General features: G+C 38.2%; 1 protein-coding gene across 1 annotated transcript in view; it reads right to left on the bottom strand.

The window, feature by feature from the left end:
• CD36 (CD36 molecule (thrombospondin receptor)) overlaps window positions 1–23,595 on the bottom strand; it is a 30,460-nt gene extending 6,865 nt beyond the window's left edge. Inside the window, exons 1-9 of the mRNA XM_009328357.1 lie at window positions 23,399–23,595; window positions 19,134–19,370; window positions 10,777–10,937; window positions 8,464–8,608; window positions 5,019–5,198; window positions 4,785–4,876; window positions 4,183–4,229; window positions 1,756–1,825; window positions 3–91 (exon numbers count right to left, since the gene is read on the bottom strand). Of these exons, the coding sequence (XP_009326632.1) occupies window positions 3–91; window positions 1,756–1,825; window positions 4,183–4,229; window positions 4,785–4,876; window positions 5,019–5,198; window positions 8,464–8,608; window positions 10,777–10,937; window positions 19,134–19,253 (904 nt within the window). The 5' untranslated portion in view covers window positions 19,254–19,370; window positions 23,399–23,595. The remainder of the gene's footprint in view (window positions 1–2; window positions 92–1,755; window positions 1,826–4,182; window positions 4,230–4,784; window positions 4,877–5,018; window positions 5,199–8,463; window positions 8,609–10,776; window positions 10,938–19,133; window positions 19,371–23,398) is intronic.
• Window positions 23,596–23,874: the final 279 nt, after the last annotated feature.

Below are 23,874 nucleotides of genomic sequence, written 5' to 3'. Positions count from 1 at the left end.
AGGAGATGCAAATGCTTCACGAGGAACTGTGAAACGATAGAGTGAGATTCCCTTCACATCCTGCTTGCCCTGGAAAACTCCATAGATCGATCTGAATATAAAAGAGGAGAAACGTGTTTCAATCATTTGGATTAAAAGTCTGAATTCATGGCAATACTCTTCAAGGATCCCTCAACTGTCTGTCTCTTAAAAGAAGCAAGTACTCCAGAGAGCCAATGTCCAGGCTCCCTTCATACTGTTCAGCAGTTTGTAGGGGCGGTCCTCTGTAACAGTGAAAATTCCACACTTTCACAAAAGGATGTACAAGCTCAGAGGTGAGCATGACAATACACAGAGATAGACAAAAATACTAATGCTACTAATAAACAATACACACAAAACTAACAAATTAATTAAGAGCTCTTTTCTCTACACACTTCTACACCGACTGTTACGAAATTTTTGAAAGTTTTTGGACTACAGTAGAGATGCTTGTCAATATAAATCAACTCTGCTATAGGATTTTGCTGACCTGATGATACTAATCTAAGCTTTATGATAGAGGCAACATTCTGCATATAACCTTATTCCATTGCATATGAATCAGAATACCACTTAAGCTTCATTTTGCTGATACATTATCAGCTGATACAGAGATACGGTTGTTACACAGTAATGTAACCAGGGCAGCAACACTTTGTATTGCAGCCAAACAAAAGAAGGATTCTGGGTTTTGCAACATGGACAGAACCATGTTCCATGACCCCATTTCAGCACGACCTTTGGGCAATTGTTACTGTCCTTCTTCATTGTTCATTAATTGTGAGAATTAAATGGCCAGAGGGATCTCTCAAACTGTGCAATCGATCCAAAGAATTTTATCGTTTCTCTTTTGTGTAGAATTCCCTTTTCCATGAATTATGAAATGCTTTCCAGTTTGGGGATACAATTACATCACAAAAAAAAAGAACTTTAACTTCATGTAAAAACACTGATCTTTAAAAACAAACAGTCTGCAAAGCAAATGGACCACTTTAAACCTAGTTAAAAGGAAGCAGCTGTTTCCAGGCAGCAAAATAAATAAAGGGGTTGAACCTTGCAAAGTAAATACACTGTGATGCACTTTAAATCTTTTAACATTGCTTTCAGCAATCCCACTGGAGAACTCAGGGACACTGGATAGCCACAGCAGAAGCAGCAGGCTGAAAAGCCATCAGTATGGGATGTATTAAGCAGGTTTGTTTGGTTGTTTGTAAATACATAAAAATAAAATATGTAAAAATATCCTGTGAGAAAACAATTTTGAGTATCTAGTGGATGACAGTAAATCCTGTTCTGCATACATGATGTTCTGCAGAAATGCCAAAGCTGGTCCCTGCTGTACCTATTGCCTTCTCAGACCAAGTAAGGCAGGTTATAGGCTAGGTCCTGATCTTAGAAGTTGTTCAAGACTTTGAACCCTGTGGCCCTCAATGTCTTTCATAGATCTGTAACAGCTCACAACAGAGTCAGATATTCCCGAATTACACATCTGTAACTGGCTGAAATAAAATAGACCGTAAATAGCTTGCTACTTGACCTAAATAAAAGTGGTAGAATCAGGTTCTGAATCATGAGCACAGCTCACAAATTTACTTGTGTTTAGGTGAAATGTTTATGTTGAACTGCCTCGGTGACCTGAGCCCAGGCAGAGCCACTGCAGCTGCCCTCTGAAACAAAAGAGCTTTCGGGTGGCACACGCAGGTGTATACGCACACCAGGAAGGGACCAGACTACCTGCAAATATCAGAGGAGAAGAAGCGCAGTATCTGATCCTTCTTAACAAACGGCGGGAATGATGCCCCATCTGTGAATAAAATAAAATAAGAGCTTGAAAGCAATTCCACTTAGAAGACATGATTTAATTTCTAGCTCAATACTCGGCTGTTACTTTCCTATAAAGCTGTGAAAAAGGTAAACAAAATGAGTCATTTATGGGGAAAATATTTATGTAAGTTATTGCACAGTGACAGGCACTCCACAGTTAAGATTGTATTGTTTTTAAAAGCGAGCCAAATTATGGCAGCTATTTTCTTTTTTTCACAGATGTGAAGCTGTATGATCAAGCCCATTAAAAACAGAGGATACGAAAAACAATCCTGCTCAATATGAATCCCAATACCTGTTGCCATTGCTTCAAGGTTGTGCAGTCTAAAGAACTAAACCTTTCCAGAGATGTTTGGTTCGCCTGCAGTTATGGCATTCAGCCCTTACAAGAAACACAGCTTTAGACTTCAAAATGGCCTATTTAATAATTAGTGCCAAACATTTTTTCACCGAAGATTGCTCAAGTGGACCTCTTCTTTGTAAGCTGAGATCCTCTCTATAGCTAATGGAGAGAAGGAAGCACTTCTAGAGCAGAATCCATCTCACCCCATGGTAGACATGCAAAATAGGTCAGAGGAATAGCACGTGGTGATGTCTTTTTCTCCACTCGTTATAAAAAGAACACAGACAGCCAGTTCAGATGCATATTTCTGCATTGCAAGCATCCAGAGTTAAGTAAGAGGACTCTCTCCCATTTTCCCAAACAAGGTGTTGTAACAAACCTTTAACCAGTACATTTATTACTTCTTGCTACAATTTCTGTTTAGTTTCTTAGTCAGCAGCCATAACCAAGGGATTAAAAACATCTGTGATATCTTTGAATCTAGTTGGCAAGAGTGAGAAAGCTAAATTATATACTGCCACTTGCCCACTGCTGACAAAAGCACTTTTTCTTAAAGAAGATCCAAGATCATCCTAGACACACACTCTATTTCTAAATCTTGGCAGTCTTGGAGAGTTTGCAAACATGGCCTCATTTCAAGACGCATACAAGAACACTGCTTAATATTTTTATCTAGATATTTACTTATACTATACATGCTGCTCTTTGGTGTGAAAGCTTACAAGATAAGAAGGAATTCTCACACTTACTTACAAGACTTTTTAAACCTGCTGCTTCTCTAAACACATGGTCTCACCTGAGCAGTCACACTGAATGCTCTTGTAAACTGTGCGATAACCTTTGCTAACACAGAAAAGCTCCACATTTTCACTGTACTGGAGCACTTAGTCTAGTTAGCTGAGTATGTTTATTCCATCAGCTGCAGAAGAAGATAAAACAAAAAGCTGACCCTGGGAAAAAAGGGTTCAGGCGCCACAAGAAAGAAGGAAAGTCACAGAACCTAAGAAAATATTGCCTCTTATAAAATTAATTACATAGTTTAAAAAGGAATTAATCCTTCCTGATTCACAGACTTTTGGAAAGTCAGACTCTTGTGATGTATTTGAAATACTTCAAAGTATCTTGCCATGTGCTCCGGGTTGTAATGAAAATGATCTATGCTAGGTAAAGCAGCACAGAAAAGGGGGAAAAAAAAAACCAACCCAAAAACCTGCTCTTTTTGATATTCACTCACCGAAGGCCTACAGCTCTCTGCAAGATCCTCCACCATGACATCTGCCAGCCTCAGCTCAACAGATTCTGGTGTCCTCATAGAGACGCTTTCACTCATCCAGAAGAAAAATATCATCTTGAACAAATGTCTCTTAAACAACTCAACTGTTTTCATATGCATTCCAAAAGTAAATTAAAAAATATTCCTCTCCACTTTATTCATCCCAAACTAAACTACTTCTCTTCTTCATCCCTTTCACTTGCTAGTGGCCTCCAAACCACCTGTCTGTCAGCCTTTTCCCTTGTCACCTCAATTTCTTTTCATATCTCAGTAAAAAAAAAAATCTGTCCATTCTGGTGCATTTAATTTTATTTTTCAACACTGTAAATGAATATACATTATTAGAATGCAAAGATAATTTTCAACAGCTATAGCAAAGAAAAACAATCTTAGCTATACTATACCATAAAGATAATTAGTAGAAACAGAGAGCTGGATTCTTTTCTTGCATCTGTTCCACATCCACTCTAGCTGAAGAGGGTGTGTGTACATGTATATATAAAATAACATACAATAATGTATACTATATATATTATAATAGATACACACATATGCATGTATAATAGTGGTAGTATGTATACATTCATATTTATATAGACATTTAATATACAGAATACAAAACTGTCAAAGCCCAGGGGATTTAACTTAAATATCGTATTTCATTATTCCCTTGCAATATCAAGAAATGTGTTGAAGTTTTAAAAAGCTTTCATAGGCTTACCTGTGCCATTAACCAAATCACAGTGACCTTCCCAGTATGAAAGATTCCTTAAGATAAAAAAAAAAGTCATGCAGGTAGCATATTATACCATGTAATCCATTTCATTACCTGTATTGCTAAATATAACTTCTCTGGTATAAGCCTGATCCATTAGCAAAGTCAGAGGATAGAGATGTTCATTCATTTAAAAGACATGTAGATGAGGCGCTTAGGGACGTGGTTTAGTGGGCATGGTGGTGTTGGGTTGACGGTTGGACTCGATGATCTTAGAGGTCTCTTCCAACCTTAATGATTCTGTGATTCTATTTATTCAGATAAACTATATGATGCATTATAATAGGATAAAAGTGATCTAGCTACTTAAGTATGCAAAACAGAAGTAACTACTTGTATCAAAGAATCAAAAATTGTCTTAAATCCAAGCTCCTAACAGAAACATGAATAGCTGAAAGAGAGAGGTGTTTTTGCTAAGCCCAGGGCTTGATCAAGCTTTCCTTGAATTGTTGAAGATATTCCATTTATCTATAGCTCTTAGTGAATCGAGCTTTAAAAGCCATATCTTGAAAATATGTATGGTTTTTAATTATATAATGCTATGATACCTTTTGTTTTTATAGCTTTCAATTATTGCTGTTTTTTTAATATCTTCTTTCCCAGTATAGACTTTGTAAAGTCCGTCGAATGTCCCATTATACTGTAACAGACACAAGAAGAAGGAATAACAGTTAGATGTACTGTTATAGCATTGTCATATTTTTCTTCCTCACAGCAGCTGCCTTAATTTTTATTCACAGAATGATAACTGAAGGCTTTGCCTCCTCATTGGTTTCACTTACCGGGTAGAAGACTCCCAGAACTGGGTCCAAGGGGAAGGGGACCTTGTTTAAGAAGGGATCTTTGTATCCCCACAGTAATTCTTTTACTGTTCTGTTCTGCAGCATGGATGACTTAGAAGCTTTAATCCAAGTATTTAATAGTAGTTGTATAAAAGTGTTTGTATACAAGGCAGGTGCAGCCTACAACAGCAAGAAAATTAACGTTTAGCATAAAATTCTGCGTGTGCTCTGGATCAAAAACAGAGAGACTGACTCCAAGAAATCTCTGGCAAAGCCAGTTTCCTGAGTTGCAGCTCACTGTAAGTTAAGTTTCTAATGAAAACTGACACTCTTTAACAAAACAATTACTGGGCATAACTTACACAAAGGCAGACAATTTGTCTTTACTGCTTACATGAGTTCACTAGATCATCCCTAATCACAGAATCACAGAACAGCTGAGGTTGGAAAGGACCTCTGGAGGTCATCTGGTCCAACCTCCTTGCTCAAGCAGGGCCACTGAGAGTCAGTTGCCCAGGACAACGGCGACACGGCTTTTGAATATCTCCCAAGTAATAATCTCAAATCCTTATCTGTATAACATGGTTTGTACCACTTCTGGTTTCCTATCTCTTTTCTGTCATCTCCATGTGTAACATACTTCAGACTCACTCACACTATAAACATGTAAGTAAAAACATACAAGCCTTGTTACTTATTGGCTTAGATAAGTGGTTTAGATTCGCTGTTATGCTAGCAGCAATACATCTGTATCCTGCATAAAACTGATCAAGTGCTGAATCTCCATTATTTCTTTACTTAGAAAGAATACATATTTGCAACAAACAAGTCCTTTCTGAACAGCTTTAATTCTAAATAATGGATAATTTTTCCTAATTCAATGAAGAATAATGTAGATTGACCAGCAGAAATTGTAATGAACGTTCCCAGAGGCATAAACACAAAGTCAAGTCCCTGAAGGCACTCAATAGCTTGTGGAAAGCCAACAGAAATGATCTATGTTGGCCCACCTGGTGAAGCAGGAAATTGTAACAATTTTGGTAAGTAAATCTGTGTAAAAACAAGTCATTCTCTTAGTGCAAGTGCTCAGCCTTTTAGTAGACCATCTCTTTGTACTTAGTGCTATGGGGATAGCAATGGAATAGTCTCTTTTGCCCTCATTTCCTGCCCTCCTCAACCCCATGAATCTTACACTCTTGTCTGAACTTGAACACAGAGTAAGCAGAAAGCAAGGATATGACAAGATTATGAGATAGAGGAGATGTGGATTCAGTCCTCTCAGGGTTAAGAAAGTGTGAAAAACATCTCTCTGAATTCTCTTGTGAGTATTTTGACGACAAGGTTATGATATAAAAATTGGGCTCTACTGGATTGAAGTCAGTGCTGTCAAATGAGATAGGCAGAGCCTCTCTGGGAATTTGGGCTTACACCAGTTTGTTTCTGAACAGCAAAATGGGGCTTGGATCCTCTGTTCCCATCTCCCCTGATGCGGCTGCTTCCAGGCATGAGCCTATGCTTAGACCCATAAAGAGCTACATGGTCCAAGGCATGGGAGCCGAGCAGTGTTAGTTAATACCGTGACATGAAGGACTCTGAGTACAGGAAAAAAGAACAGCTTTCCAAAAGAGAGATGCTGGCCTAAATTAGGACACAGGCAGAATATATCTGGTCTGAATAAGGTCATTTGCCTTTATTTATTAGGTCTTTTCTCCCTAGAGAAAAGAAGGCTCAGGTGGACTTCATCACAATATTCCAGTACTTAAAGAGCAGCTAGAAAGAAGATGGAGGCTCTTTCTTCACAAAGAGAAGGCTTCACACGGAGAAGGCAAGGGGCAACGGGTACAAGTTGCACCAGGAAAGGTTTCATCTTAATAGAAGAAAGAATTTTTTTACACTGAGAACAGTCAATCACTGGAATGTTGCAGAGTCCCCATCACTGGAGGTTTTCAAGGTGCAATTGGACAGGGTTTTAGAAAATATATTTTAACCCCATGCAGCGCTACAGGCTTGGGGAAGAGTGGCTGGAAAGCTGCCTGGCGGAAAAGGACCTGGGGGTGTTGGTCGACAGCCGGCTGAACATGAGCCAGCAGTGTGCCCAGGCGGCCAAGAAGGCCAACGGCATCCTGGCCTGTATCAGAACTAGTGTGGCCAGCAGGAGTAGGGAAGTGATCGTGCCCCTGTACTCAGCACTGGTGCGGCCGCACCTCAAATACTGTGTTCAGCTTTGGGCCCCTCACTACAAGAAGGACGTCGAGGTGCTGGAGCGTGTCCAGAGAAGGGCAACGAGGCTGGTGAGGGGTCTGGAGAACAAGTCTTATGAGGAGCGGCTGAGGGAACTGGGGTTGTTTAGCCTGGAGAAGAGGAGGCTGGGGGGAGACCTCATTGCTCTCTACAACTACCTGAAAGGAGGCTGTAGCGAGGTGGGTGTTGGTCTCTTCTCCCAAGTAACTGGCAAAAGGACGAGAGGAAATGGCCTCAAGTTGCGCCAGGGGAGGTTTAGATTGGATGTGAGGAAAATCTCATCTAGGCTCCCTTTCTCAGAAAAGATTTGATCAGATGATCCCTTGAAGTCCCTTCCAAGATGGGCTTTTCTATGATTCTGTGATTGATTCTATGATTCTATATCGTGTTAACACCAAGCATCTCTTCACTCTGCCCCTAACACCCACCCTCTCACAGTGGTCCTGAACACTCACATGCAGACGCCACAGAGCTAGTGCAAGACAATAAGGCAACACAACCAGAGCTGAATATAAATATGAAAACTGTAAACATCAGTCAAGGGCAAACTTTCTCAGCCTGTGACAACACAAAAACGTCTGGACTAAAAAGGCTCTAGCACTACTCTAGGTGGTAATCCCTGTGCTTTTCTTTGAAGGACTAAGGTCTCAGTAGGAAGGAGAGCTCAGGGATTGCCATTGCCATGGGGAGCAAGCAGCTGGGGCAGCGAGGCCATGCATACACCGAGCATGGGATTTAATACAGCCTCCCCTGCAAAGCAGGACTGAGGATATTACAGAAAGAGTATGGCAAATCCATCTTGTACTGTTCATGCTGTACCTCACACAGAAAGGGAATCCATCCACAAACTCTTGATTCATTCCCACACTAAAATTGACTAGGAGGGTGCTTTTTGATACATCCCATCCAAACTGATGACTTTGCTTCCATTGACAGGAGCAAGTTAATTTTCATTTACCGTTAAGATTACCTTGGGAATATATGGAAACCTTAATATATACGTAATATGTACTCAGAATTTTATTTTTTTTTAAAGACCGTAATACAGCTCTTCTCAGTGTAGCTCACAGTCATGTCATCTGAGTTCACAGAGAGGAAGCGTATCCTGTGGCAGTTTCAGTATTACTAATGCTAACTTCTCCCCTATTTCCTCCAGTATCTCAACACTTGAATGTGGACATTATGGTTTTGTTTCTTTACTTACAACAACAGCAAGGTTGAGGCACGTGATGGTGTCATTTTCTGTCCCAACAGACATATCAGGCTCAAAACGAGCAACATTAGGCAACATGTAGGATATTGTGCCATCAGAGTTTTCCGTGATATTTTCTTTGGGTAAATATCGCACCCTTGAAATACAAAATAAAAACACAGAATATTTTTAACATTTTATTTTCGAGACAACATATAACCATGCCTGACTGAAGTTTTTTGAAAAGTTGATGAACATTTTTGTGGATTAATGTTGAAGATTTTATAACCACTGAAAGGATTCTAAACTTTTCATGTGAATATACGTAAAGATTCCATTCCCTGTAAAGTATTTTTCTTTTCGAAATATTCCCTTAGTGCCTAATGGAATGTTTTTTCCTGATACTAAAATGAAAACAAACATTTCTTTTTTATTTTTATTTCAATAATGGACCTTTTATCTTTTTATATTTTGTTTTAACTTAATTATATTTTGTCACATTTTTTTCTAAGCTTTCTCGTGGTTGCATGTAATCAGAAGGGGATGACTCAGAATGGTTAATAAACACTCTGAGGTTTTGATTTGATAGGCCTGTGTTGCAACAAAACAGATTACAGGTTAAATCCATGATGGGAGTCACTTTGATAACATTTCATATGCATGTGGAGATCTATAAGCAGTCTTTCAGTGCCACTGAGATTCTCATAAGCCTCTCAAGCATGCCCTGTCAGCAGATCACTAAGGTACAAATCTCTGAGCTGCTGCAATTCTAGCTTAAGCTCAACTCTTCAAGTCCCTGTCCTCTTGCTGACCCCTCTACGGGCGCAGCATCCAGCAGGCATCATATGACTTAGCCTATGCTGTGGGTCCACAAAGCTTGTCCCAGCTCCATCTCAGAAGGGATCTTCAAAGTACTCCATCAGATCTTCCAGCCTGGGTGTGGGGGAACCAAAAGGTTCAGAGAGCATTTCCCGTGGTACAGACGTAGCCAGTGAAGGTGGGCCTTACCCCAAAAGCAGCTGGATATTGGCTTCTTAAGATTGGTTTGTGAGCATGTCATTTTAATTAATAGCCTAATGTGTAGAGCACCTACCTGAAAGTTGGGAGATTTTTTTCTAATTAACGTTACTACTAACCGGAAACAGAAGACCTAAAACAAGGTTTCCCAACAGAATTGTGGGGACAGTTGCATTTTCAAGGCCAGTTGTTCTACATTGTCATAAATAATTAAATATTTAAAGGGAGATTGAGAGACTCAGTGTGACAGTGATTCAAGTAGACCCAATATCCCAGGTGAGCATGACCACAGCAGTGAGAAAAGCTATAGCCATCATATCTTACATAGTTTCATCTAGGCTTCTGGCAGAGATTTGTCCCTGAGAAAATAGGCACCATCACCACCATTAGAGTAAAACATTTCTGTTTAGCGGGAATTCACCTTCTGCAGTATTTCTTAACTGGTTAGTTTCCCGATTCCTGTGTAACCATTTCCTATTTTATCCCAGGTACTCCTTGAACCAAGAGTTCTCTATTTCCAATGAGAAATAAATAATCTTTTAGGCACCAAAGCACCTCAGCTGTAGATGCTGCAATGCAAAACCATCTTGCAAATATAATATACATCCCCAAACATATCAAGAAAGAAATATCATTTTAGGAAAGCAATTTCATAACAAGGGTGCCAGTGATAGCTGGGTACTGGGCTTAATGACTCAGGAAGCATCAACTAGTCCTACGTCGACATCACATTTAAAATTAAGCAAATGATTAAAAGCTTCCCTGAATGGGGATGGACTGCTGCATCTAGGCCCTAGCTAGTACATTCAGAAAAAGGAATGCTTTTCAGAGGAAAAATTGAAAAAGGAAAAGCTATAGATTAAAAATATGTCATAAAGGAACAAAGAAACAAAACATATTATTAAAATAAATAAGAATGATACATGGGTGATAAGATAAGTTCTTGGTTTTATGGCATCTGGTGCATTTTCTTCTGTGTTAAAAGTTGGCAAAAACTGAACAGCAACAAATGCAACTGTGCCTGTGTGTGTTTGTGGCAAACACCTTGCTAATGAGCAATCATTTTTTCACAAGAGCAAACGGCTTCACACCCAATTACCTATTTCTATATGTGTTTTCCCAATGTGAGACCCAATACAGAAGGTGTTTTTGATTGCTGTGTGTAGCTGCAATTCAGGCATTTTTGTCAAGGCTGACTAAAATACGACGTTGGAATTTCAAAAACAAATTTTAACTCAGCAGAACTTTCTCTGACTTTAGCAAACCTTCTGATATGTCATGTCACATATTCAGTGGGGCTTTGCTTACCTGTATGTGTAAGGTCCTCTTTGTTCAAGTTTTGGACGTAATCCTTGGTCTAATACCTCTGAGGGATTTTGCACATGGAAAACCCAAAATTGCCTGTAAACTGAACTTCCTGGCACAAGCCAATTTTCAAAAGCAATGGTACCATTTGCAATGACAGCTTCCTAAAAGGACAAAAATCAAAACTAAAATTAACCACAAAAAATGAGTGACAAGCTGCAGATGATTGTAGAAGATTCGCAAACAAACAGGAAAAAAAAGATATTTGCTCATCAATGTGAGGCATACAGCACACATTTTTGGCCAACATTTGAAGGCAGCCTGACATTCCCACTCAGTGACAGCAAAAGTGAGTCCCCCTAAAATAAGTGACCACAAAGCTGATATAATTGCTACTGCAGCCAGTAGCAAAACTTTCCTACTGCTGTGGTCAGGCATTGCCTTAGTTCCCAAATACTTGCCAAATCCACTGATAATTTGTAAAAAGAAAATCTTTGAATGACTGAATGATACCCAGCAGTTTTTAGAATCCATAAACTACTTTTCATACATTTGCAAATAGCCCAGGGGAGGAAATGAGAGTTATCTCTGAGCATTACTCAGGCACTAAGTAATTTTGCACCCAGAGAAGCAAATAGTGTTCTTGCAGGACTGGGTTTTTTGTCAGAAAACTCTTGTCACCAAAACTGAGAGTTTCTAAGAAATCTCTCCAGTTTTGATAACATTTTGTTAGGAAGGTTTCCCGGGTACAGGGAATGAGGGAAAAATATGGATATGAGGACAAGACAGGACATCAGGTACCACTCTAGAGTAACCAACAGCTTTATGTCTGTGGCACTCAGCTATAATACAGTAAACGCCTATTCAGACCTTGGGACTGTACAGTGCGAAGGAGAGTTTGAAGGTATGTTTCCTGTATTGTCAGGGGAATGCCTGCTCTGCCTGGTCTACATCAGGCCTCTTTCTATATGATTTTCACAAAGTCCTGGGATAATGTTTTTCCCCTTGGTGGTAAAAATTTAGAAAAGTTTTTTTCAATAAGAAGAAAAACCTAGGCTGCCTGGCTCCAACATATAAAATGTTTTTTTATTGGAGCTGTGCAATATTAATTAATTAATTTGCACAGCTCACAGAGTCCCAGGAAGAAAAAGGCTGGAATGCCTCCAGATAGCAAGAAAAGGCATTTTAAATTACAAGTTGCTAAATTTTCTTTCTACCTTAATTTTCTGCCTCTAGAGTTTACTTAGCAACCACCATCAATAAAAAAGGATACTACCAATTAAGAACCACTGCAGTTAGAAATGAATACGATGTCTTGGAGAACTCGTAACACAGGTAGGGCTTTGTCTATGGAAAGCCTGTATGGTGGAGTTGCAAATGCCTTGCTGGTGGTGTAAAGCACTGGGCTTGCTGTCTGAATATCTGGTATAATTTATGTGATTTGTGTGAGAGGGGAAGGAAACCTTGCCACAGTAAATGTGTTATCAGCTTGAGGTCTTGCACTCAAACCCCACAGCTAAAATTCTCTTCAGCCTGGTTTTGCAAACCTCAGGAGGCCCAAGACTCTATCAAAGCTGTGATCCAGCATGGGGCAGACCATCTCCTTGGTGAAGAGAGGAATGCTTACATGATTTGGAAATCACTTTTTCAGTTTCCACAGAGAATTGCTCAAAGGATCTGGAAGAAGCAGGCTGACATAAAGAAACGCGCAGCTCGGTCTGCTCAGAGTCTGTCTGCGATCTGTATTCAGCAAGGTCCTGGGATGGGGGCAGATGCCAGGATTTGACCTCCTGCCTCTGTGTAACTAGGATAGGGAAATGATCAAGGATTCCTGGCACCTATATAGTCAAGAGGACAAACTAATCTCTCTAGAAGTCAACAGCACACAGGCACAGAAATTAATAGAGAAGTTTTGACCTTGTGACGATAGATTTTAAAGCAGGGTTACTTGCTTCTTAAAAGCTTTAAGTTTTTCCCTCCATCCATTCCTCCCTCTCTTTATAGCCCTTTGCTAGGGGTTATAATAGCACAGAATGATATGCAAATTCCCCTGCCACTGGAGAGTTTGCTCAGAGTGCCGGAGCCATGGGACCTCTCCTCCCATCCTTGAGAGGCACAGAAATAGTCCCCAATCTGCCTCTAGCTTTAGAAGTTTTAGGCACTTTGAAAAATGTTTATTCTGCAATGATCACATCTTATGACTTTGTGTTGACTTGGAAGAATACAAGGAACATGCTTCCTCACAGCTTTCTCCATGTAAATGATATTATTTTTTCCAAAGGGTGGATCTTTGCCTCTAATCCTCTCTCTGCTATTGCAGGGAAAGCTGAGAGTGTGCAAGGACTTTATACCAGCTTTTTAGTACAACCAGGACAACTTTCCATGTAAACTGAGACTGTAGGCTATGTGACGAGCCTTTTAATGTACTTTTTGTACTGCCCCTTACTGTACTTTACTATACTATGTACTTTCTTACCAATCTAGAACAAATTTGCTGTCCACCTAAAGAGGTGAGGTGGCTCTCCTTTATTTTTCATGCAAGAATAACTACTATGTCCATATTATACCCTTAGGAAATGCCAACAGAGAAAACTTACTTTGGGCATTGTACGAAGAGGTCCCTGGGACCTGAGCACATAGGACAGCCAGGTCACAACAAGTTACTATGTGGATCTGCAGCCCACCATTTACTCTGTGTTAATGCCACCATGGACACTCTTGGGGGATGCTTCAAGGGGACAGCTGATCCAACCTTCCTTTGTGCCAGCTCTCATTCCTCAGGGAGCTGTTTCTGCCTGCCAGACTGGAGGAAGATTCTTTCTTTTTTTTTTTTTTTTTTTGCGTTACCTTTCTACCAGTGAGCCACTTGGCTCAGTGGTGTGGGTAGGGGGAAGGAGCAGATAAGAACCAGAGTTAAAACAAGGGAAGCAGCAGGACAAAAGAGGGAGAGGGAGGAAGGGAGCAAGACCATTATTTTTGGTGGCATTCAGCCATTATTGTTAACAACATTTCTTCCACAAAGGAGGTGTGCATGATTCCCTGTCACATACTTCGAGAGTGCAAATGGCGGGTTAAAGCAGAAGAAAATCTAGAGCTCTGTCTTAATTCATGTCTTCATTTAATAAAACTAATATCCTCAAACCAGCAAGCCCTTGGGTTTTGGCTGTCTGATCACTGGTGAGGCCAGCCCCAAATATTAGCCCTCTCTATGGCTGGTCACTTGTATATTCCCCTAGTAACACTGCCATGCTTTGTGATATTATGAAAGGTAGGGTAATTTGGGAAACTACTAATTTGCAATTGATAATATGAAACACTTCTCAACTCCCTAGTCAACCTACATCAGCTGTAACGTCTTATGCAACAGTTAACTACTGTTAGCAAAAGTAGCTATACAATATGTAATTGCTACACAGCCAAGTTCATCTCATGACCTAAATGTGCAAGACTGAGTGAAGTCAATGGGAACTTTAACCCCTTTTGTTTCTGACACAATTTTCCCCCCATTTGTGGTGGGTCAACTGGCAATACATAAATTCAACAAATGCCGAGCAGTCGGCAATAGAAGCTTGCCGTACTTTGTTGCTTTACGCTAAATTCAGCCATCATGATTTCTGATTAATACAAAATGTAAAACAAAGTTGATGTCTTGACAAAGGATCTGTCCAGATGGACAAAAGGTGCCATTTTCTGGGAACTGAGAGATGCCATGAATACTTTAGGCTGCAACAAAATTGTTACTAGTTTATCTCTATGTGTTGGGCTGCATATGTAAGCTGGAGGAAACAAACAATACAATTCTGTAAAACTGAATAAGTTAAGTTTCAGGGAAGCAAATAATCTTCTTCCATTTTGCAGCTCAAGATACAAATAGCCATTTATTACTTTTTAAGTGATGATAATTAGCTTATTATTAGCCTTTCTATTCAGGCTTTGTTGGATAAAAACTTTTAGTCCTTTTTCAGTCCTTGATCATAAAAAATCATGGAAGCCAATGAAGTTTATCATTGATAATGCTGGAATATGTGTGATTAGATCACTTATATTATGCTGAGAGCCAGCAGTTGCTTTAGCTTCATTAGTTTAGATAAAGAAGTGGCATATGAATGTCACAAACACAATTTTAAATTAGAAGTGTTTCCTGTGCCTCCAGTAGCTGAGGAGATATAATCTGGCCAATCACGGAGAGCAGATGTGTAAAGACAGATGGCTAAACATAATAATAGTTAAAATTGATAGCTTTATTTCTAAAAATAGCAGAGACTAACCCTGAGGACTCTACAGAAAGAGTGCAGAACTGAGGTATTGTGGCAAATCATACACCATTCTGTCCTATCAATTCATCAGGAATTAAATATATTGAGTAACTTTATATGACCTCTGTTAACCTCCAGAGCTCACGTGCTCAGGCAGAAACCAAAAGCTCTTAGAAAAGTGGTGATAAAGATTATTCTGACAAATGAATCAGCTACCAATGGGTTTGAGTGGTTAGACCTAGCTGGAAAAAAAAGCTGATCAGCTGGAAAAAAAAAAAAAGTTTTTTCATAACTGAAATGATGGGAATTTTGCCTAAATAAATAATATTGATTTAAGGGAGGGAAAGGCAAAAAGGAGTAATTGAGCCATGGCAAAATATCTCCTTTCAACAATATCAGAGGCAAGCTTTCTGATTTGTTGTTTTGAATTCACCTTTCCTTTTGATATCTTTAATGTTAGACATGATAATGTCTAATAATAATGATAATAGACATGATAGCGTGCCACCGAAATGTGTGGAGTCAGTTAAAAAGGTACATTTTGATAGCCTCCAACAAAATATTTTTTGTAAAGAACTTTGAAACTTTCATGTTTCACTCCTAACTTACCAAGGACAGTTTTCTAAACCCGTAAGGCCTTCATGGAAAGGCATCTCTCCCCTTGGGATAGATTCAGTGTTTGGGGAAATGAGGATTTTTGCCCTTTGGTACTGAAATCAAGGGCACCTTTTAAGGAGGAAGTCTCCTCTCCCTGAATAGTATCAGAGCTGAAATAGCTTAGTACTAATCCCACTCAAGATGCTGCTGGTGGTGTCATTTTGAGTGTACTCTTCAAGTGACAGTTTCTTTAAAGAGCCTCTAAAAAGATTCAGAAAATGTACATAATGTTGAAATTCTTTAAACCTGCTGGAGGCAAGAGTAGAAACAGCTTATCCCAAAAAGGTCTGAGACACAGGTAGAGCAGTCTGGGGTTGGAGAAGATAGCAATGTGTTTTGCGTTGAAGCACAGATGTATATTAATAAACTGGAATACACGAGCGATGACATCTTGGTGTTACATGGACTTTGGGTTGTCCACCCATGGATTGTTCATGGGTGGAGAACAGCACCTACCTGATAGGAGATAACAGCCTATACCCTGAGAGTCTCTGTCAAATTTCTAAGGGCACCTGAGATTACACTTGCAGATGCTTTCTCTTTGCTGCAACAACAGTATGCAGCCTTCCAGCAAAATATGTCCTGCAGTGTTTACTCAGGCTAGTCTCTCAATGACTGCAATAAAGAAGAAATGAGGCTGGCAGGGTTTGGTAAGCTGCAAAGGTGTGTGCTTAAGGGAAGCATGCTCAGGCTCCTGCTGCTAGCAGAACAAGAATGGTAAGAACTATTGATTGCATTGATTTTTGAAACTAAAGTTGTCCCTATTTATTGGGAGATGCTAAGAAGCTCAACTGGACTTGCTTGAGAGTAAATTGATGATAATGTGATTTGACTAAATCTTGATAACAAGTTAATTTATGACAATTTGACTTGTTACAGTATGAAATGCCCTAAAACTATTCATTCAGGAGAAAAAAAAATATTCAACATTTGTTTCTCTAATCCAGCAATAACTTTTTATAGCAAAATTCATTTCCCCTTGAAATATAGATTTGGTCTTATTGTGTGGCTGTCAATTTGTGCAAAGAACTAGGATTTATTCTGAGATAGAATAGGCAGGGGAACAACTAGGGGTCTTTTTTCAAGCTTTGGACTGTGCAGAATTTAAGACATGATTTTACTTATAATGGTGATAGCTGAAAGAGTTTTTCCTTTTTATTAAAAATATGTCATTTTGACATTTGTTTTCACCCAGTGGGTGAGGACCTAAGATCAGGCTTTGCCTCACACGAGTCTAAAAGGAAATATAAATGCTTACAGGCCATATCTGAGAGAACATCTAGCTCATTAGGTTTTTTCCTGTCCTAGAGTCTCTATTCTTGAGAAATTCCAAATAAAATTGTCATTGAAACTGATCTGTTTCTACTAAACATTTCCTTAAAAAATATTTGCAAAAGTGAAAGATTTCAGAAAAAATGTATTTTCAGTATGCTCTGCTCAGCAGACCTGTTTCCTTTGCAGTCAGCTCTATATTTACCTTAAATAGAACTGCAGTGAATAACAAATATTTGTTTTTCTTACTAGCTCTTTCATCAACACAGGTAAATCAGATTTAGTTAGACTCAAGTCCCTCTTGAGCTGAACTGATGGCATATTTCAGCTCTTGCACCTTGGCATATCTTTTCTGAAAAGGAATTGTCTTAGAGTCTCATGGTCTCACTAAAGAGTCAGCATGATAAATAGGAAAAAAATAATCTAGTATGACTTGTGCTTAGGAAAAAAAGTATCTATTTACTTAAATAAATAAAGCCTCTACAAATTTACTCTTTTATGTTTTGTGTGAATACTGGTACAAGTTTTCCTTTTTATGTATATCAAACAAGCTGCCTTGAAAGAGGTACAAGCATCTGAAACATGATCACAATGCAGAAAATTATAAAGAGGTTGAGGAAAAAATTACATCTAATACTTTACCACTAAGAACCGATGCAGGTATAATTTCATATGTAGACATTTGCAAACCATGCTGTATAACTGGTTCATTATTATAAGTAAACAGATGAACACATAACATTGCTAATATGTGTAATTTGCTTTCAAAATACTTAATGGCATAAGACAACTCTCTGGATTAACTCAAAGTAAATATTTAATGTAATTTTCAAAACTATGTGCTTTCTAGAAAACCTGCCATTTCCTCAATATGTCAATCAATTAAAATTATTTGCAAATATAGAAAGTATGACTTTTTTGTAAAATGTTGCAAGGTGGGTGAGACATTATCTAGTGAGAATTATTTTTTTATTTTCTATAAATTTGAAAATTTCATGAAAATTACAATAAGAATTGGAAAATTCCTCTACAGTTAGGTTTCCACTGAGTTTGCTGACAAAATTAAAATGTTATGTAGAAACCATTTTTTCCAGTTTTTTAAAAAAGTGATGGTAGAATCTAGGCAGGGCCTCAACAGACAGTTTAACGTTTCCTGACAGTTCATATAACCACCTCCTCAATAGACTTCAATAGCTGTTGAGTTAAGGGCAGTCTTCCAGAAGGGCCTTTGAATAAGTATCTCCAAGATCTCCACAGTCTTCAGCGCCACAGCAGATCATTAGGAAGACTAACCATCAGCCAAAGACCTTAAGGTTTCTAGATTTTTAACTGAATGAGAGCCCATTTTGGCTGCAGTGACTCCAAGGAGACCCCATGTCTCCATGGTGGACACCCCAGGGCTTCCATGGTCCTTCACTCCAGATTACTCCATGATTTAGACCCTCACTTATACACCCTTTTCACGGAAGATTTAACAAATTAACTTTTCATTTTTCTTTAAAGACAAAACTAGATTTTAAAGAAATAAAATCATCTAAAAAAACAGAAAAAAATTGTGTCTGCCAGGGCTACAACACTCTACTTCAGTTACTCTTCACACTCCTTGAATCAAGGAGATGTATATGATCAGATCCTGTGGTCTTGCGGAGCACATTGGCTTGGATCATATAGTCACAGAATATGAGCTGAATGCATGTAAGTGTAGGATTAGATTCTGCATCAGAAGTTTGTTTAGATTATTTACAGTACATAAATATAAGTGCATGGAGTGAGTACCAAAATAAGAAAAAAACCCCAGAAAAATAAGTAAATGCATCAAGTGGGGAAAAAATAAAGAAACTAGAAACAAGCATAATTAAAATAAAAATAAAAAATGCTTAGTTTTAAATTACATTACTGAAAACACATCTTGAAAACAATATTTTGGCTTCTTATGTGAAGCATGAAAGACAGCAAGCAAGTAAACATGACAATATAATTAATATATTAAAAAAAGTATTGCTGCAGCACCTATTCCCAGGGAAGTTTGGATTGCATATATTACAAAAAACAGGTTTAATAAAGGAAAAAAAAAAAGAAAAAAGCAGAAACAGAACACAAGATTTAGAAATAATGACTATTCAATAACCACAAACCATATAGATTGAAAAAAAAAAAAAAAGAAAAAATTTGTACTTTTTTTATTGCTTTGCCTATAAGGTTATCTCCAACTGGTACCAGAACTCCTCCGAAGATAGCCAGCACAGCACCAATGATGGCCCCAGTGAGGAGCCCACAGTTTCTGTTACAGCCCATTCCTTTCCTTTGTCAGGGTGCAGACAGAGAATGTAAAAATATTCTTGCTGTAAGGCTTGATGTTTTTTTCTCACTTCTTGATCTGAATAGACTCACTGATGTTCCTGAGAGAAGTTGCTAACATAAGGAGAGAGTGAACAAAAAAATCACATTCCAAAGCTCAAAGTACAGAGTGCATGACGTGAAGCAGGTAGAAAGATAACATGTCAAAATCAGCCAGACAATGATAACCAGTGCCAAAAAAAAAAAAAAAAAAAAAAAAAAGTTGTATGTACTTTTGCCAAGCTAGTCACTTGTTACAGTTCATTATCTTTTTTTATTCCAATTCCCTAAAAGACTGATAAGTTCTTTCATTAGTCTTTTTTTTTTTCCCTTGGCTGTGTTGCAAACTGACATAATTATTATTTGTCTGACACTTCCTGAGGCAAGCACCTTCTCTAAAATCTCTCTGTGCCAAAGGAAGAGGCTATAGCCCTCTGCTTTTTTCGCAGCCTGCAATGCCCATGGCTCCCACTTCAAGCAAAACCAGGAGTTTACACCCCTAGCATGAGCTATGCAGGCTGTTTCTGCGTTATGCCAGTAAGGAAGTCCTCAAGGTCCACCAGCACCTTGGTGGGAACGGCAGCCTCCCATGGGAGGCACCTACGAGAAGCCTGTCATTCCAGATCTCGGTCCGTCCACAGTCTACTACTGAAGGGGCAGAACTTTGTTTTGGCAACTTCATGACAAAGGCATGACTGGATTTTCCTTTTAGAGCTGCATTCTTACCATCACCTAGTTTCATCAATCCCAATTGCCTTACAGAAAGACTGACTTCTTAAAGAGAGCCTAGATTTTGATCTTTGAAAGATGTAACACTTTGTATTTCAAGACCATTCAGTCTCAGAAAAAAAAACCCTGCAATTACTCATTGGAAAACAACAGTTGCTGGTAATATGTGCTAACAGATCTTAAGATCTGGCCCCCAGTGAAAGGTGTTGTAAAGAAAATCAGAATGATACTAGTGCTGAGATATATGGTAAAACATAAGCTCCCAGTGATATTTTTTTCCTATTTGTTCCTGTTTATGAATAACTGAGATAAAGAGCTGCCTAATTTGCAATTTATTCTTGCTCAGGAATTAATCACATCCACAGAATTTGCAGGTTTATTATTTGCTTTAGACCTCCAGCTAACAGAAAGTCTGCTGTTTTCTATTTTAGATGTCATTGGCCATATCCTTTTTACTCTTACCAATTTCTGTTTGTTAACATGTGATCATCTCTAAATCAATTTTAAAGCAGGTATTAGTTACAGAGTTAGTTACACATTCAAGGCCAAACACAGAGAGCAAAGGAAAACAAGAAAGATGGAGTGGAAGAACAACTCAACCTGAATTCCCATTTTACACATGAGGATTAAAGGGTTAAAAAATCTTCATGGATTTCTAAATAGTAAAGCAGATGTAGGAATAGCATGTCTTTTATTTTCATAAATGCAGTTATGAGGTCCTTTTACTGAAAAAAGAACACGTACAGCATGCACTGACATATATGGCACCATGGTCAACAGGCTAATGATGTGTCCTCCCATGCCCAACCAAACTCACAATTATATCATACCTGTACCTGAGCCCAGACTGCTCCTTTTATCTGTGTTGGAAACCCACCTTTTGCCTGCTCTTGCATTAGCAGCAGTTTATGGGTCCCTTGACATTAACAATGACTACTTCAGTACATTTGAGCTTATTTGGTATTTTAATCATTTCTCCTTGGATACTTGCAAGTATGTATGACTGAAAGACTACTTGCAATCTCAGAAAAATACCTTTCTTACAAAAGTCAGCCAGTTCTGCCACCTGCCACCAGGTGATTCCTTGTGGTTCCCATATCAAAACTTTACTCTTTGGTTGCTTTACCTGCACATACAGGGGACCAAGACAGAAACCAGATTTGGCTAAAGTTTTTGACTTTGGCTAGAGACTGAGAAGAATCACTTTAGAGCTGTAAACCTGGCTTTTTTGCTGGAGGAGGTGCACCTTATTTGAACTGCAGGTTTACTTAGTTGCTTTCCTCTCTACCAGCTCTGTTACTCTGTGCCTTTGCACACAACAGCAATAGAAAATAATCAAACAGATAACATCAAGAAAAAAATCTATTCTCCCAAGCTTTTCATGCAACCTGTTGCACTTTTCACAAAGATAACTGAAAGACAACTTGACTGAATTATAAAAACACCAAGCTATTAAAGGCTCTTTGGTATAGTGGATGGATGCATAATGTGGCTAATGGCAAACTTTGCAAAGGAAACTCAAGTTAGAAATTCATTAGACCTGAAGAACTTTTAAGTGAAAGTCACTAGGACCAACTCTCATATCTTTGTAGATATGTTCAGATCAGGATCTTTAGTCTGGCAAAAGCATAACTGTAATACTGCTGTGCAACTCACTGGATAAGTGATGTGGGGATTTAAAAATCTGACTGCTGTTGCACACTGTAACAAATCTAAGGAGAAGCAGAAATTCTCAGTGAAATCAAATTCTGAAAAGTACATATTTCAGGTTGATTTTTTTCCCCAATGCTCTCTATTCTAGCAGATTTTTTTTAAAAGTGTGGAAATACACATTTTAAAATTAAAAATGGAAATTATCTCTTCCATGAATGTTTAAAGAGGGCTTTTAGGCATTGTCAGACTTTTTTTCTTAGCTTACATACTGAACCTTTTCAAATTCAACAGATATACACCTTCCACCAAAATACATTTCCATCTAAGTTTCTACAAGCTGTTCCTATGGATTTTTTTTGTGTTAGGCAGACTAGGTATCTCTCATGAGCACTAGCAACAAACAGCTAGAAAGCAACTGGCTGCTAATAACTTGTGTTTATTCCAAGCTTTCGCAAATTGTAAAATATTCACCCTTCTCCCACCAAACACAATGCAATAGCAGTCTAGACATATCTCAGTTTATGCAATTCAAATTATCCATTACACAACTGCAATGAAGAGCACTCACAACATAACACAACACTCAATTTCACATAGAAGTCAACAAGCTATTCTCATCTATCACAACTGAATGTAAAATAAGAAGATTAAAGTAGAAATTTCCAATAAGAATGCAGTTGTGTCTGGGAATTCATATTCAAGTGAAAATAATTTACCTTAAGCAGAATAGAGAGTACCATAACAAAATTAGATATTGTCTATGAGACTATAGTATCAATTAAACTTAGATTGTACTACAAGATCAATAAGAATATTCACCCCATTCTAGTGTTGGGTATGTACTTTTTAATATTGTTTCAAATGTCCTTAATAAAATATTGACAATGGAAACGGTCCATTCAAATCTCTGAAAAGACAATTTATAAGCAACTGAATAGGAGGAAAGATGCAAAATGTTATTAAACTTTTTCTTGCCTACTTAACTTATACTTCTGTACATGTCAGTTTAAAGCAAGCCCTTATAAAAATCAAAGAATATTATCTGTATTTTCTTAATGATTCCTCCAGCTCTAATAGTAATTTTTGAACATTGTTTGACATGGTATTACTTCCATTCTGACAGAGAATCAGATTTATTGCCCCAAATGAGGGCAACTACATGGGGAAGAAGCAGTGTGTGTAGTGAAAATTAAAACGGGCTTTGAAAATTCCTATTAAGAGTTTCAATCCGAAAACATGGTGTTTCTTTAAACATAGTTCCAGTTTCTCCAAGGTCAGATCCTGAAATTATTAAGAGATACATTTGCAGGGAAGAGGTTAATTCTGCTTTTTTTTTTTTTTAATCTTTGATGTACTTTGAAATTATAGTTCAGAGGTTTTTATCTGCAATAGAAAATACTACAAATATTACTTTAAAAAGATGCATTTCTTATAAATTCACATGACTCCAGAACTGTAGTTTCAAGCATATTAAATATCAAAAGACAGAATGCAATTGGGAAAGCCAGCAATACCGAACATAAAATACCATTGCCAACATAGTAACGAAGCATTTCACTAATACATGTAAAATTTCACTGTTTCTTGCAAACAGCTTTGCAAAATCCTGTAATTTTATTTTATATTAAAAATAAATCTTTTCAAGAGCTTTCCACTAACTGATTTTAAAAGTATTTCTGAGGAAAACCCTCTGATTTTAAACGTTGTATCATATGACTCACCTTGAATAAGGGCAACTGACTTTTCAGCTGAACGTACAAGTACTTAACACATGACTTACATCAAGTAATGAGAAGAGAAGCAGCTAAATCTCCCCACCAAGCACATAGCCTCTAAACTCCGAGGGAGTGTTTATATATTCCAAGAGACGTCAGTTCCCTCGTTATCTTTTCTCCAGAAGAAAAAGTTAAGTTGTATTGGTGTTGGGGGGGGGGGGGGGGCGTTATTTTTTTAGTCTGACTAAAAGCCACTACCTACATCTCGTGGTAATATACTTAGCAGCTGCAATCTTTGTCAAATTTGGATCCAAGTGAGTCAAAGGTCAAGGAGACAAAAGGGTAACTTACTTATTTGGTTGCTGGTCACTTCTTCTCTAATATCCATTTGCTTTAAAATTGCTCGTATTAGCAAGTTATGACTAACCAGTTCCTGACAGCGTCTTTAAGATACAGAATATTTTCAAATATTCTTTGCTACA

Source organism: Pygoscelis adeliae, unplaced genomic scaffold, assembly GCF_000699105.1.
Source record: "Pygoscelis adeliae isolate BGI_AS28 unplaced genomic scaffold, ASM69910v1 Scaffold267, whole genome shotgun sequence".
Lineage (NCBI taxonomy): Eukaryota > Metazoa > Chordata > Aves > Sphenisciformes > Spheniscidae > Pygoscelis > Pygoscelis adeliae.
This window is presented reverse-complemented; position numbering and strand designations above follow the sequence as displayed.